General features: G+C 41.3%; 1 protein-coding gene across 1 annotated transcript in view; it reads right to left on the reverse strand.

The window, feature by feature from the left end:
• Positions 1–15,012, reverse strand: part of ephb6 (eph receptor B6) — a 33,122-nt gene extending 18,110 nt beyond the window's left edge. Inside the window, exons 1-5 of the mRNA XM_085364918.1 lie at positions 14,967–15,012; positions 14,271–14,335; positions 7,932–8,204; positions 3,709–3,878; positions 3,326–3,621 (exon numbers count right to left, since the gene is read on the reverse strand). Of these exons, the coding sequence (XP_085221044.1) occupies positions 3,326–3,621; positions 3,709–3,878; positions 7,932–8,204; positions 14,271–14,335; positions 14,967–15,012 (850 nt within the window). The remainder of the gene's footprint in view (positions 1–3,325; positions 3,622–3,708; positions 3,879–7,931; positions 8,205–14,270; positions 14,336–14,966) is intronic.
• Positions 15,013–15,241: the final 229 nt, after the last annotated feature.

Consider the following 15,241-nt stretch of genomic DNA (forward strand, 5'->3'; position numbering starts at 1 on the left):
TAATCAAGGGATGATCTTTTAATGTTTGTCTGCCAAAGGGCCGGCTGTGTTTTTTTAAGTGTCTGATTTTTCAGTTGGATTCTCAATTTATCATCGGAGTGTTGTTTTGGTGAGCCTGAAAAAACAGAATAATCAAGCATCATGCCCGCAGTAAACTGACTGAACTATGATGCCTGTGGTGAGTGTCTCTCACCAGGGATTTATTTTAAACCCATGGCAATGACAAATGGTTTCACAATAGATCTGACTTTGGGAGAACATCACAAGATGCAGCTCTTATTAATAACAAATAAACCTACTTTTTCAGTCAGTTTCTCACTAAGAGATGTGATTAAAAATGTATGTAACTGGCTCTATAACAAAGAGAAAACCATATGCGACTAAAAGTTATGGTTGCCATCTCCTTCAAAGTCTCCTTCTGACCACTTAAACATATGCATCTGTGACTCTGCCACAGATCTCAAGCTGCACCATCAACTTCACAGTCAAACTGACCTGACCTTCTTTTAAAGGATCATCACCAGGAATGAGAGATGCAGTTATAAACAGAGACTTTTAGAAAAAGCTGCAGTCTGCAGCGCAAAGAAAGCACATCAGGACTGAAATCAACCAAGACCAGTACTCATCATCTGCCCTATTCAAAGGCTGTGGCTCCCTACAAGCTCTTCCCCTTTTTCCACAATGAAATTTGACTTGAAGTGCTTTTTTTGACACAGTGGTCAAGATCCAGTGTGTGCAGCGATTGCACACCTGTAAGTGGCCAGAACAGGTCTTCCAATCAAAACATATTTTGCTGCACAAGATTACAACCTTGAAGCAGATAGGAGGCATATTTTTTTTTATAGTTTCTGCCTACAGGCCCAGCCTCTAACCTTTTTGATTGCACCTCATATGAGTGACTAGTGGCACTGTACAAAACTATATCTATACGAAAAAAAACTTTTAAAGGAGTTTTAAAAACTATTCTTTCGTTTTCTTTTGTCCTCTCATTTGAAAAAAAATACCCACTATTTAGTCAGGTGTGTGCAAATTTTTTAGCAATCCATTTAATAGTGTTATCAAATCTTTCAAAAAATGAACATCCATGAAGCCATGCAGTGCAAATGCATATGGACCACACTTAAGAAACGTACGTCCTTGCCATATTAATCTGGTTTTGCAAATAAAGGAATGCATGATCTTGCCTTGGATCTAAAAATAAAAAGCTATTAGTGCTGCATGTAGTTAAAGGCAATCATTTAACACCGATCGTAATTTTCCCATGAGACTGAGAGGTGGGATCTGATAATCTCCTACGTGCCCCTAAAAACGATGTCTTGCTTGAGGTGACAAGCCTGAGTGTGTGGTTGTCAGGTGGATTTCCAACAGCATTCATTTACATTGTAGGAGTTTAAATAGCAAGTGTAATTCAAATTTTTGTGAAAATTAAAATGAAATGCATTTAATGAAATGCATGGGCATATTAGTTAAGACTGGACACTTGAAGGCAGTGGAAATTAGTGTCAGTCAACTTCTTAAAGTGCTTTTCCCTGTATTTAAAGTGCCAGCAGCATAAAAAAAACATACAGCTTCAAACCAATAATTCAGTGCAGCACAGCTGATAATTTGCTCACTTTGCGTTACTATTAAACAGCCTTGATGTTTAATTTAAACAAGAACAAAATGTACAAGTTGTTAGAGTTAAGGAAGTTCATGCTCCAGTTTCCAAAGAGAACAAGGATCGGCTACTGTTAATAATCGTTGACGGCTGCATTGGCAGTTAACCATCTGCCTCTTTTCTCGACGTTCCCAGGGAGGCAGAGAGGACAACAATGCCAATCCACATCATTAGTCAGTGAAGTGACCAACAAAACATAATCATTAAAAAAAGAAAGGAAAGAAAGAAAGCCGCAACGTGTTTGATCAGTCAGAGACAGTCACTGGAAAAGTCTTCGCTCCGGCAGCCAAGCAGCTTCGAGGAGTGATTTGTCAGTAGTTATCAATCAAACAGAGACAAACGCAAGTGGCAGGTTGGGTGCAGATGTAAAGCAAAAAGAGCATGAACACATTTCACAGCTGACTTGGCAGGACTGGAGGATTAATTGCGCTGCCATTAGTTAGACTTGAGGAATTACAGCCGTTGAAATTCCTGTGAGAATACAGTTTTTTGACTGTAATCCTCAGACGTATGTGGACGGGGTGAGCATCGGCGTCCCGGCGAGATACGCTTGTGTGTACTCACACATTCGCACAAAGACAGTCGCACAGCCCTGCCGTCACGCCCTCGGTACTTTTTTGCCTGCTCAGTTCTTTAAAGTCATTAACTTGCATCCTCCTATCTTTCATTCTCCTTCCACGTCTCCCTATTTTCCCTCCACTCTCTCTCTCCCCCTGCGGTTTCTGTCACTTGTTCACAGACGAGTGGCCATTACATCGCTATGACCTAAATGTGTCACAGTTCTCTCTCTATGACTCTCTCCCTCTCTCCCTCCTCTTGCTCTCTCCCTGCATCCCTTCGTGTCCGTCTGGACATCTATCAAATTTTTCCCCACTTCTTGCCCCTACTATTTACACCCACTTTTAAAAGCGCAACACTTTTTGACCAGTTTTGCAAATGCTGACCTCAGTATTATCGGCCTGCCTCTCCTTTGTCTCTCTGCCTCTCCACTGAAAGTCACTGGAAGAGTAAACAGTCAATATAGCACCTCTGATTTAACAGTTTCTCTGTATTTGTCCTTAAAAGCCCTGATGCAGTTGTTAAATCCCTCCAGATGCATTGCTTGGATTGTCTCGTCCTTCTTCGTCTCATCTTATCCTGACCTGACCTGTCTGCCCTCATCTCCTTCTGGTCTCTACATCAAGCACAGCAGAGTATCGGGGTGACAGCAGCTCCATTCAGTATTGATCCAGATGCTTATCTCAACAAATATCACAAAAAAAGAAAGAAAAAGAAAAGAGAGCTGGCAGGAAATCAAGCCTGGAGCTTAAGTTTTATACGTTTAGAACCAAAGCATTGCAACAGCAGTTTGTGGGTTTATCAGATGTTTCGAGCAAGATTTTTTCTTCACCAGCCACAGTGACCTCCTGGAGTCCTGCCAGGCAGCCAGCTTTGAATAAGCGCATTACCCGAAACACCACACGATTATTTTAATAGATCATGTTTGTCCCATTCAAGCAACTAAGAGAATATATGAAAAAATAAAAGAATATCTGCGATTTTGACCTTTTTTAAAATCTGTCTCTCACAGCTCTGTGACATTTATAAAAGCATATGTCTAAGCTTTGCATCAAAGAAGCATTGATTTCTTTAGTGTCCGTCAACCTGAACAGTGTCCACCGGACTCACCCAGACAGGCAGATCCATTGAGGTTCGGCTCATAACCTTCATCACAGACGCATCCACCGACGGGCACCATCCACTCTCCTTCAGCATTGCAGTGCATGCGAGGGGGCGTGTCTCCTTGTGCCTTACTGTGAGGGACACACGTCCCAGTCACAGGCACTAAAGCAGTTGGCTCGGCACCCGAGGGAGTCGGTGGATACGAAGCTAGGTAGAGGCTCGTGGCTGGACAGCGGCGGTAGAAGATAGACACCCCCATGAGGGAAACGCAAGCTCCGCTGTCGACGACGGCCAAGACAAATCTAAGAAGAAGGGGGTCAGAGAGCATTCATAAGGTTTAGTGATGCTTTTAAATCGTGAGAAACAAAGTGTCGTACAGAAATGATTACCCTTTGCGTGTGAGGGGAGCAAAGCTGCGTGTCTTAATGTTGATACGGCTGTATCTGTTGGGCTGATACTGGTGAGGTGAGCTGGGCTCCACCTTGGAAAAACTCTTATCGGCTGCGATGGTGTCGATCTTTACCCAGCCCTCCCTGGTATCCCTCTCCCCGCTCGATGGCTGGAGAAAACATAAATTAGACAGGAGACCAAGAAAAAAAGGATAATTATTGGTCAGGAGGAAACAAAATAGCTTAAAGAGAGTGTGGCTGACATCAAGTAAACAAGGGGGAAATTATGGAGGCACTGGTTTACATATAAATATGGTCTGGAAACACATGGTAAGATTAAAGATAAGCTCAGATCGTGCTTTTTTAGTCGCAGGCATATGCATACTATGAAGTAGTTTAGTATGCAGTGTAATCACTGACTTAAGATCTGTGCAGGTCCCAGTGGGGATTCGTGCTGAAGTCCCTGCAAAGACTTTCATCTCTGCACTGCTTCCTGCTCTTCTAAAGCCCTCCTCTGATTCCTCATCAGGCTTTGATTTGCATTTTTAAAAAGCATTTGACTTCCCCAAGGAGAAACGCATTCATCTATACAAACAGAGAATCCCTCCCACTGATGTCTCCTGATGTAGTTCAGGCAATTCACAGACTCAGTAGCTCGAAAAGCAGCAGAGGAAAAGCACTAAATTAAACAACACCAACAACGCTAAGTGCTTAAATAAATAAATAAATCATATGGGAAGTGTCAGTCTTCACTGACAACACATGGGGTTCAGAGATTTTTCCGCACTCCGTAGAAAACGTTCATTGTATGTGTTAAGGATGTAATTAGTGGGGCTGAAGTGACATTTATGGAGACCACAGTGACACTAGATTGTGCTTCGCACCAGTGTAGTCTGAGGATGGTGTCACTTTTTCTTCACCAATCAGTGATTATACAATTGCTCAGTACCATGGGACATGATAGGATTCATTGTTTTGATGGAGCATTAGGGGAATAACAATCAATCACCAACACAGCTCGAGTTTAATGACTCCGTCTGCAGGTGGCCTTGCAGCAAGCGGTGACAAAAAGTCAGGATTTAACACTTGTTCAAATCAACTGTGGCCATATGAGACTCAATTAGAGATTAGTTACTCAACTTTTTATATTTCCAGTTGATGTGTTTGTGTAGTTCTTGGAGGATGCTGAGCAGCAAAACCAAACCAAAACAAACAACAGGATATCTCAGTGCAGTCTGCAGCCCAGCATGTTAGGATTAGTGCACGCAAACTGTGACGTGACTGCCTTGCAACAAGCTTTGTAAACCCACTATTACATTTGTATAAAACTGCTAAGTGCTAGAGTAAAAACTAGATAAAGTGGTGAAAGAGTTTCAAGTGGGAAATCTGTGATTAGGAAGACTTAACAGGCTGTTTATCGTCCTAATCTGTCATTGTTAGTCTATTATATGTGGTTTACTTATTTAGAGATACAGTATGTTTATTGAATGTAACGTAAAAGTCTTGATAGTTTCTATCTAATGTATCAATGTATATTTCATCTGGATGAAATATGCAAAAGAATAAAGTTAGAATAAACAACACTGATGGAGTCAGTGAAAAACATCCATCTATCCATCCATTCGCTTCCACGGGGGGCGCTGGAGCCTATCCCAACTGTCATGGGGCGAGAGGCGGGGTACACCCTGGACAGGTCACCAGTCTGTCGCAGGGCTAACACACAGAGACAGACAACCATTCGTGCTCACATTCACTCCCGCATTCACACCTAAACAGTGCTAACCACTGTGCCACCGTGCTAACAGGTAACTGTTTTCTGTCTCGCTCATGATTGTGGAGGAATTTTGCCCCATTATTCTTTACAACATTACTTCAGTTTATTAAGATTTGCAGGCAGCTCTGTTCAGGTCCCTCCACAGCATTTCAGACCTGGACTTTGACTTGGCCATTACGACACTTTGATTCTTTTCACTTTCAGCCATTCTGTTGTAGATTTGCTGCTGTGCTTGAGATCTCTGTTCTGCTGCATAACACAGTTTGGGCTAAGCTACATCTGTCTTACATTTGATTCTCAAACTATTTGCTATACAAAGAAATTAATGTTCGACTTAATGGCCGCAAGGTACCCAGGCCTTTTGGCCATAAAACAAGCCCAAATCATCACCCCTCCTCCACCATGCTTGACAGCTGCCCTATTCAAAGGATGTGACAAGACAGAAGTCTTGCGGTTTATTCACATGTAACTTTGCAGACCTGAGCCGAGCTTAGACAAGAGCCTTTTCTCCTGGGAATCCTTCTAAACAAGCCAGTATTCTGTCTTTTTCTTGATCAAATGTCATGAACTTTAACTAGCTGAGGCCTGTAGATTCAGAGATGTAGTTCTTGGGTTTTTGCCATTTCTCTGAGCATTGCATGGTCTGACCTCGAACTTGCTGGAACATCCACTCCTGAGAAGATTGCGACGTTATCTTAGCACACACCTGAATGCTCTAGAGCAGTAAACTGCCAAAACATCTGTTTTTATTGAGCTGCTCGCACTTGTTGTTGAGCAATTAATCAAATACATTTGACTTGCAGCCTTGCTGCAACTCTTACGTCTTCTGGGTGCACTGTTTCTACAGGACTACACAGAGTCACATGAAAACTTTCTTTTTCATGTGACCATCAAACCCCAACCTGAAATCTTTAATTACCAGTCATAAAACACAAAAGCCTCAATAAATACTCACTGTTGTTACAGTTGCCATATTTAGTCTGTTTAATACTACATATGTAATTTATTTAACACTACAATTTGGCTTTTTTTTTTTTTAACATTACTTACAGGTGGATTATTTTCAATCGAAGCTTAGTTTTATTAAAAATGTCTAGGTTAGAGTCCATCACTTGGGTTGCTGCTAGTTTCTTTTTTTTTCCAAGATCAGATGAGTTTGTTTATATCCAGATGTTAGAAGAGTGTTTCTAGAAATACTGCCAGAACTGGGTGAGTGTTTGCTGCCAAATTAATTGTTGGGCTTGTGAGGATGTTAAGCCCTGTGACCTGAATTTAGGCTAATGCACGAGTGGCACAAGCTTAGGCAACAAAATTTCAAAACATGCCCATCAGAGGAGAAACCTTTCTTCATCTTTTTGTCATTTTTGAGCCCCGTGCAGTAGAGACAGACAGGAAACACAGCAGGAGACAGCCGTGACATGACATGCAGTCCTACCAGCTAGCTAGAAGTCAAACATGTGCTGCTAAGGACATTTTAGCCCATGTGGTGCACATGCTTTGAATTTAGCCATCAGATTAGCTTTTCTTTTAGAACTTTTCTTTTGCTAGGTTCTGGTGCTAACCACAAACACTTTAAGGGCCCTTTTCCAACTCCAGATTATTATTCTTGAACTCTGATAATGTAGCTTTGCATTGTTCACATTTCAAAATAATTATATTTATCATATCCTGGATCTTAGTGCAGCCTATCAGTCCATCCTCTGTCTGAAACAATCAGTTTTTAGCGCTTCTCCTTTTAAGCCAACTTTCTTCTGATTGGCTATCCCTCACAATTAAACTAAGACCAGCACTGCCAAAACAAATACCAGTAAGGACACTTTTAAGCTATAAACGCAGGATATTTAGGGGAGAGGAGTGTCTCATGATTTATGAAATGAAACATCATCAATTTGCAAATTCTGAATATTTTAAAGACCACTGTGATTTTCAAAGAGTTAACACAAGAAAATGCACCTTTGAGGTTTTCATGTATTTTGAAACTCAGTTTTTTTGAAGACCTGAGATGAAAATGTGCCCATCTCTAAAGCGCCTCGGGTGAATTTCTGTTGTTTAAATGTGCTATAGGCTATAAATAAATGTGACAGTCAACACAAAAAAAAATGTTCATACTTTTTTCATAGTGCATGTATAAATAAATAATTTATTTAACACAACACACAGTGTGCTACATACTGAACTCATGGGAAAGAAACAAAGTACCGATGCTTTCACGCGAGTATCAATCCAGGGACATTTGGCTCGATCTGCCAACTTCTAGTAAAAACTTCCTGAAGCTAAACACTCAGAGCAGCCTGAAGCTGAGCTTTTGGCTCCCATATGATTGAAGCTGCCCATGTTTAATATGAGTAGCCACCACTGTAAAACTATTTGACAGAAAATTAACAACAGTATAATACATCATCTTTAGAATCAAATGCATCATCGCAGCTCATCCAGTGTGTCACCTTACCTCAGCTACCCAAGTCCTCTCCAGCTCCCTCTGGGAGTCGGCCTGCTTGTAGTATAGAGTGAGTGTCTCCCTGCAGGCGGGCGACGGTGAACGCAGGCTCGCGCAGTCTCGCACAGAAAAACGCAACGTGACGAACACCCGTGGAGCCGAGTGGCGGTACAGGAAAGGAGTAGCCAACCAGTTGTCCTGCTGACGGGGATTTTGGTTGACATTGCAGACTTCAAAGGTTCGTATGAGCTTCCCTCGGTCATCCAGGACGCTGACCTCATCCCACTGGAAGACAGAAACAATATTATGAGCTTGTGTAAACTGACCTCAGCAAAACAGAAATAAAACTATAAGCACAGGGCTCCAGAATAGGCCTGTATAAACTGTTAAAACGCCGGTATGTTTATGACTTTTCCACAGCCATGAATCTTACTCATGACTTAGAAGGCGGTTTACATTTTACAAGGTAAATATTGAACATATTGCTGCTGTTGCTGACATCAGCCTTGTCCTTCACTGGGTGTTCTCTATGGAGGCTACTTGAGATAAGTCTGATAGAGCAGTTGTTTTTTTGTTTTTTGTTTTTGCTGTAATATCACAGGAAAAGCTTTTGTTCCCTGTCCTCACTGATCTAGGTCGTCTCTATAGTGCTGCAGAGTAGGCTCTCTAATTACTTAATCAATGATTAAAAGAACAGTAATTTAATTAAACAGCTCCAGCCTTTCATTTAGAGCAACATGTTTCAGGTGGTGAAGACAAAACTGTGTTAACAGGGACGGTTCAGCTCTCACTGTGGTGAAGCCTTTGAGACTTTAGTGTTTTGGTGATTTTTGCCTGTTTGTGGTGCTTAAAAGTGACATTTAACAAGACTGATGCACAGCAGCACTTTTACCTAAATGCTTACATTGGCATACTAGCTAGCTATTATTTGGTACTTATTCTAGCATGGTAGCATGATGACATTACACAGAAAAGCTATCATTAACTGACATATTCAACTGCACCGTCTTTTTAATGTTTTTTTGTTTGTTTTTTTTGCATTTTTAATGTCTCTACACTGAAGTATTTTTGGAAATTGTGCTGTATACATGGTTTTAAATGTTGCAGAACCTGATTGTGACCTGACAACAAGGGATCTACATAGTTATTATTGATGAAAATTGCATTACGGATTCATGCAACAAATTTAAATGTTATAGTCTTGTCCTCATGAGTGAAAACTAAACATGCTTAAAGTTGCTGAAATAAACATAATATATACAAGAACTGGGATTGTATGTGAAGATCAGATTGGTCCACCTATTGAGGATAGATGCAGACATATATATATGCTCATTATATATGATCATTATAGTAAGGTTTATCAAATGTGATAATAATTAATGCATGTAATGAACCTGTCTCCAAACACTCATGGTCAGGACTTGGACTGATTACATTCACTCTCAGATTGGCGAAGGTTTGGAAGTAATTCTGACCTAATTTATAAACGCAGACAGATTCCCAACATGTTGCATTCAGTCCGGGTTAGACTGCACCAGTTGTATTCTGGTTATATTCCTATATCAAAGCAAGTGTGCAAAGTGTGATTTTGCAGTTTTGCAGCATCTGCGTCTCTGTTTGTGGAGGAATTTCTAAATTTCTGTTTCAGATCTGTGAGGTTCTGATTCGACTTGTGTATGTACACAATACAAGTCACAGTTCATCGATGTCATATCACAAACAAACTGCATGTAACTGCCAACTTGACTCCATTCTGTTGCAAACTGATAGCAGACCTTTTTTAATCACCTTCTTGACACACCAAAGTCACTCTGAAGATGACCTGGTCCCCATCTTCAAAGCAACCAAATGTATTAAGGTCATAATTTTATCGTCACAGTTGTTGTACTTCTGGTCTTCAGCCACTGTTTTCCCTGGTGTGACTGCAGCATTAACCAGTCATTTCAGCTGTGAAGTTTTGGGGAGTATGGATTTCTGTACTTTCATTCACCCAAACTTTGTTGAGATATTGGACTGAAGCGATGACCGTCATCCTTCATGTTAAAAAAAAGGATAATCAATGTATGGTTTCAAAAAGTCTGCACTGATTATATTTGTTAATCAACAGAAGATAATGTCAGTGGACCATTTCCTTAGTACAAAGTACGAAATACAGAGCAACAAGGACGCCTGTGAAAAGACATATTGATGCTAGAATTTCTTCGACGCTCAGATGAAAAATAAATTCTATTTGCAGCTGTTGCTCCGAGGTGGAGGCCGAATTATCAGAGACACATCTGAAAGAGATAAACTTTTTTTTCATGCCTTGACATATCTAAAGGAAAGAAAGAAAGAAGTTCACGGGCGATGCTGGCACTTTGCAATTTTAATATGTTACAGTAGTATAATGCTGTATTATAATAACACTTAATGCGTATTATACAGTGACATGTGCTTGTTTTTTTTCTCTTGCACTAGTTTTGGCATTTGCATGTGCGCCATTGTTCACATGTGACAGGTGGCAGACACTTGTGTGCCTGACTTAGGGCAGCTGTTGTGCAATAAAATCAGCAGATTTTGTTGCATTTTTCGGGAAGATGAATCCACGGTAGATGCGCAAATGGATGTGAGTAAAAGAGAGTCGCACATGGAGAAAATGGAGCAGCCCGGAGACAAGGCTCTGGATGAGACTTTGTAAGATGAGACAAAATGTTAATGTAGCTGCAGGGTTTAGTTTCACCAATTATACAGTGCGTTGCGTTGAAGGATGAAAAGGATCTGCTTTAAGCCTGTGTAGCCCTGAGTGACAAGCAGGGTCTTTTCTGTTGTAACACAGAGGAATTATGTATTAGGCCTCATCATCATTATTCTCCCTATGACAATGGCAAGAGGACAAAAGGTCCTGACACCCTATCAGGGTGTATTTAGAGTGTGTGAATCACTGTTTGTGCATGTTAGTGTATCTCTGCATGCTCATGTCTCTTTCTCTGTGTGGCTCTGACAGCCAGTGTGAACAGAAATCTACTGAGCATCGCACCATGAGAGAATGCATTCATATTTGGTCCAGCTGAAATAATGATAAGATCAGTGAGGAGATAGAAAGAGCCGGAGTCGCTGTCAGTCTAATGGAGTGAAAGGGCAGTTTTCTCTCTCTCAGGCTTTGGTTCACTCTGTCAGACCAGTGTATGAGGGAAAACGGACGAAAGAGTTGGATCACACCGAGCTCATGGTGGGATGCAGGGATGCGGATGGTAGAGGGAGAAATGTGGGAAAAATAGCAAACAGAAAGAGTGTATGAGCATTTTTTGTGACACGCGGCGGTGGGTGCGGTAAAAGCTATGCTGAGTATGTGGCCAGGCAGGGACTTTTAGGTGGAAAGAGAAGCCGCCGTTGTTCGTGTGTGGCATCGCGTGCAGCTCGCTTCTGTACCTTTGTGAAAAAAACACAGCTTTCATTTGTTTTCTGACCCTACACCCCCACCTCACTCCCCCTTTGTCTCCTGCCCCCTTCCCTATTTTTCCACATCTTGTTTTCTTCCTCTCTTATAAAGGAAGAAAGAAAAAGAGGAGGAAAAAAAACGGGCCAGATTGGGGAGTAGGGGGCGGATGAATCGTTATAGGGACGACTCATCTTTGTGATTTAATTTGAACCGAAATGCCAGAGAGCCACGCAACCTCTGCAGTGACAGAGGACAGGGAGGGGCAGGGCCTCGGACACAACCGTGGACACACAGACACAGATACACGCAAGCAGAGAAAGGCACATGCGCATATTTATACACAAAAACGAAGAGCGGGGAGTGAAAATAACAGGAGGGTGGAAAAAAATAAAAAGGAAAGTCTGCAGTGAGACTAGAAGTCTCTGCTGGTTTGACACTGAAGAAAAATAAGGGCCAGAGTGGAGACTGACTTGGGGGATAAAAAGAAAAAAAATGAGGCAAAGACCCAGTGGCTCTGTGGCTGTGAAGGGCAAAGGGAGAAAAAATTAAAAGAGGGAGGAAAAACAGGCAGAGATGAAGATGCTTGTCAGTACATTGTAAAAATGGGAAAGAAAGAAAGAAAGAAAGAAAGAAAGGAAGAAAGAAAGCGCAGGAAGAGAGAAAACACATTAAAGAATATCCACAGACCCTAAAGCAAAAGTAGAGATGGGGTGTGTGGAAGGGGTTAAAAAAGAAAACACACACACACACAAAGACACACACACAACCTCTCTCGCTCTATCCCCCTTTCTTGGTCTGTCTTTCTACTTCTCTCAGCTTGATGCCCCGGGTCAAATAACCATATCTCCATCTCAGAAGCACTTCTCATCCAGGGACTATAAAGGGAAAAAAAACTCATGCAAATGCTTGACTTGCTCATGCACACACACACGCACATTCAAACACAATTGGATGCTCTCCTATTAGCAGCTGCCATCATGGTTCACAAGTTCCTAACACACGAGGCCCTAATTATTCAAACATCATGTACAATTATGCTCTGACACTGGAGGCCAGGCGAGGGTGGTAATGTATTCCTGCCAGATGTTGGTTAGTAGCTATTAGACTCCATCCTGACAATAGCTGGTCACAAGAGTCAACTCAGTTTTGTTTTGTTTGTTTGGTTTTTTTTGCCAAAAGTAACAAATAAATGTTTAGCATTCAGCCTGTTGTGGTTGAACAGGTGATGTCCATTTCAAACGGAGTCTAATAGATGCATCATTGTAGTGTTTCAGTAGGAAGGGTGTAACTACGAGCCGTATTAGAACTGAGATGCAATCACAAAGAAATGAATGAATTTAACAATCGGATTGGCCCCCAGGAGTTGACCCTCGCACAGTCACGCAAGTGACCTCCTCCTTCCTCCCCCAAACCTCCATACACACACACACACATATTTACACAGCTCAAGGCAAAGCAACAACCTTGAATACAAATCAACTCAAAAGGGAGATGGGAGATCTACGGCTCAATCTGAGAAGTTTAATTATGAATGACGACACACACACACACACACACACACACACACACACACACACACACACACACACACACACACACACACACACACACACACACACACACACACACAGTGGAGTAGAACAACAGATAAAAAGAATTGGGGGAGCATTTAGACCTTCAAGGTTATCTTAAAGGAAAGGTGAGTTCCTGCCCCGTCTAAGACTGTGTTCAGCGCACTTGAGGCATTACCAGTGACATATGCCAGCCATTCAGGAAGATAATAATCCTTACCTCAAGCCATAACTAAACATAAAGCATTTATAACCTAATTCTTAATAATCTTTGATCTGCGACTTCTGTAAACTCCAAGTGCTGTTGTGGAGGCCTGCTGCACATCTCAGTCACTCTAATCTCTCCACTATTCAAAAAGTCCCAGAAAGCCCCATCCATGCTTGATTTTTATGTGTGAAAGTGAAAAGATGGTGGGGAGTGGATTACATTCATCAACAGATGTTGATAACCAAACAAACTGATCATTCATGAAGGCAGTCGTCTGCATATGTTTGTTGTTCTGGTCTTAAAGTGTTTTATTAACTGAATGTACAGTAGCTCAAACCTAATATACTGAATAACAAGGCACAGGTGATAGAAGGACACAGGTGGAAACAATCCACGGTGGATGCATGATGAGGTTGGGGAATAAAAGCCCAAAGGCATGAACGGAACAGGAAGTAAAACTAGAGCAAGACTCTGGAGAAAACTCACCTTCGAGGCACAAAAGAAAGAAATGAACGATAAGTGGCTAACACTGAAACATGAAAGGTAACATTAATATGTGATGACAGACCAGAGAAACTGGAAGAACCACAAAACCAGCCAGCGTAACAAACCAAAACACAACACAGACAAAACAAAACCACGACATGTCTACAGATCTGACATTTCCAATATCTTCAATCTGTTCAACCTCACCCAAAAGACTTTTATCTGAGTTTAGTGACTGGCATCTAATGAATTTTGAAAATCAATCAAGATTTTCTTGTTGTTCAATGAACATCCTTGGCTTTCCATTATTTTCTAACCCGCATGTGCCGAGCAATAAATCCAGAGTGTAAACAGCAAATCGATCAGTATTAAAACGAATATCAGTTGCAGTCCTGTACCATTTATCACCATTATCGATTTAATGTCTAAACTTTACCACCAGCTGCCTGACAGAATGATGAAAAACGTTATAAAACTAAATGTATTATTTCATAGCATCCTGTTTTAAGCCCTCATTAGCATTACAGCACAAGGCCCGACTAACAATGCGATTATAACCCGACACTTCAAACATCAGCATGTGCGACACGTGTATAACACATTCTACAGATGGCTTTAATGCTGCAACAGCTGGAAAACGCATTGACACTCAGCTCCCTGCTTACCCCCGTATCTGGATAGGTGATCCAGCCCAGCTCTGAGGTAGACTCTGTTGTGTCCAGCAGCATCACTGTGGGACGAAGAAGCAGAGACAAAGATAAGGTTAGAAAAAACAGACAGGAAACAGTTGCGTATGCTTTCATTTTAACGCAAAGAAAACAGGCAGACGTGTGCGCGAGCTTTCAGTTTAAACTTTGATTTCAGCTCAAGAATTTAACTGAGAAACGGAGTCGGTGCTATAAAAGCTAAGTGACTGTTAAACAGAATTTGTAATCATGAGATATTCTCTGAAGGACTGAAAACCAAATAGTGTGTGAGGCTGTGAGGCCATAAAAACATATAAAACACGGATTTGCTCCAGTGAAACTGAAGCAGAAAAGCACTTTGCAGAGTATCCCTTTTGAAGGCGGTTGTATAATTAATCCTTTTTTTTCCTTTTGTAAAATACCACAAGTTGTTGGAACCATTAGTCCCATTTTCTTTGATTTTTCTCCCACCACATCCAATAAAATCCAGGAGAGCTCCAGCTGTGTGCATCTGTCAAATTTAATGACTGCTATAAAGTGATGATGCACTCTGGCACACTATTCTGGTGTTTGAAAAATTAAACTGATTGACCTGATGGGGCACTGTGATTAAAGGTCAAATTTCCCAACTTTAAAAGGCCATAACAGTTACTGTCACGATTTGTTGAAACTTGCCGTGCTGATGCTTTTCATAGCTTGTCCCAAAGGGAACCTTCGTCATGTTTCGGGGGGGTTAATATGTTCTGTGTTCCTCTTTTGTTGCAGGTTTTGCTCATTAACCCTGATCAAGAGCGAAAGCACAAGAATAGCATATGAGTTTTATGCTGGAGTGTGTTTTCCCATAATTTGCTTTAAGTGCTTCAAAAAGCAAGCTGGCAAAGAAATTACACACACAGACACACACATGCAAAGTGACTTTAATGCTGAGTGTTGCGTGCTGACACATGGCA

This window comes from Diplotaxodon limnothrissa, linkage group LG11 (assembly GCF_057381915.1).
Source record: "Diplotaxodon limnothrissa isolate DT_005_m linkage group LG11, D_limnothrissa_male_GT1.1, whole genome shotgun sequence".
NCBI classification, from domain to species: domain Eukaryota; kingdom Metazoa; phylum Chordata; class Actinopteri; order Cichliformes; family Cichlidae; genus Diplotaxodon; species Diplotaxodon limnothrissa.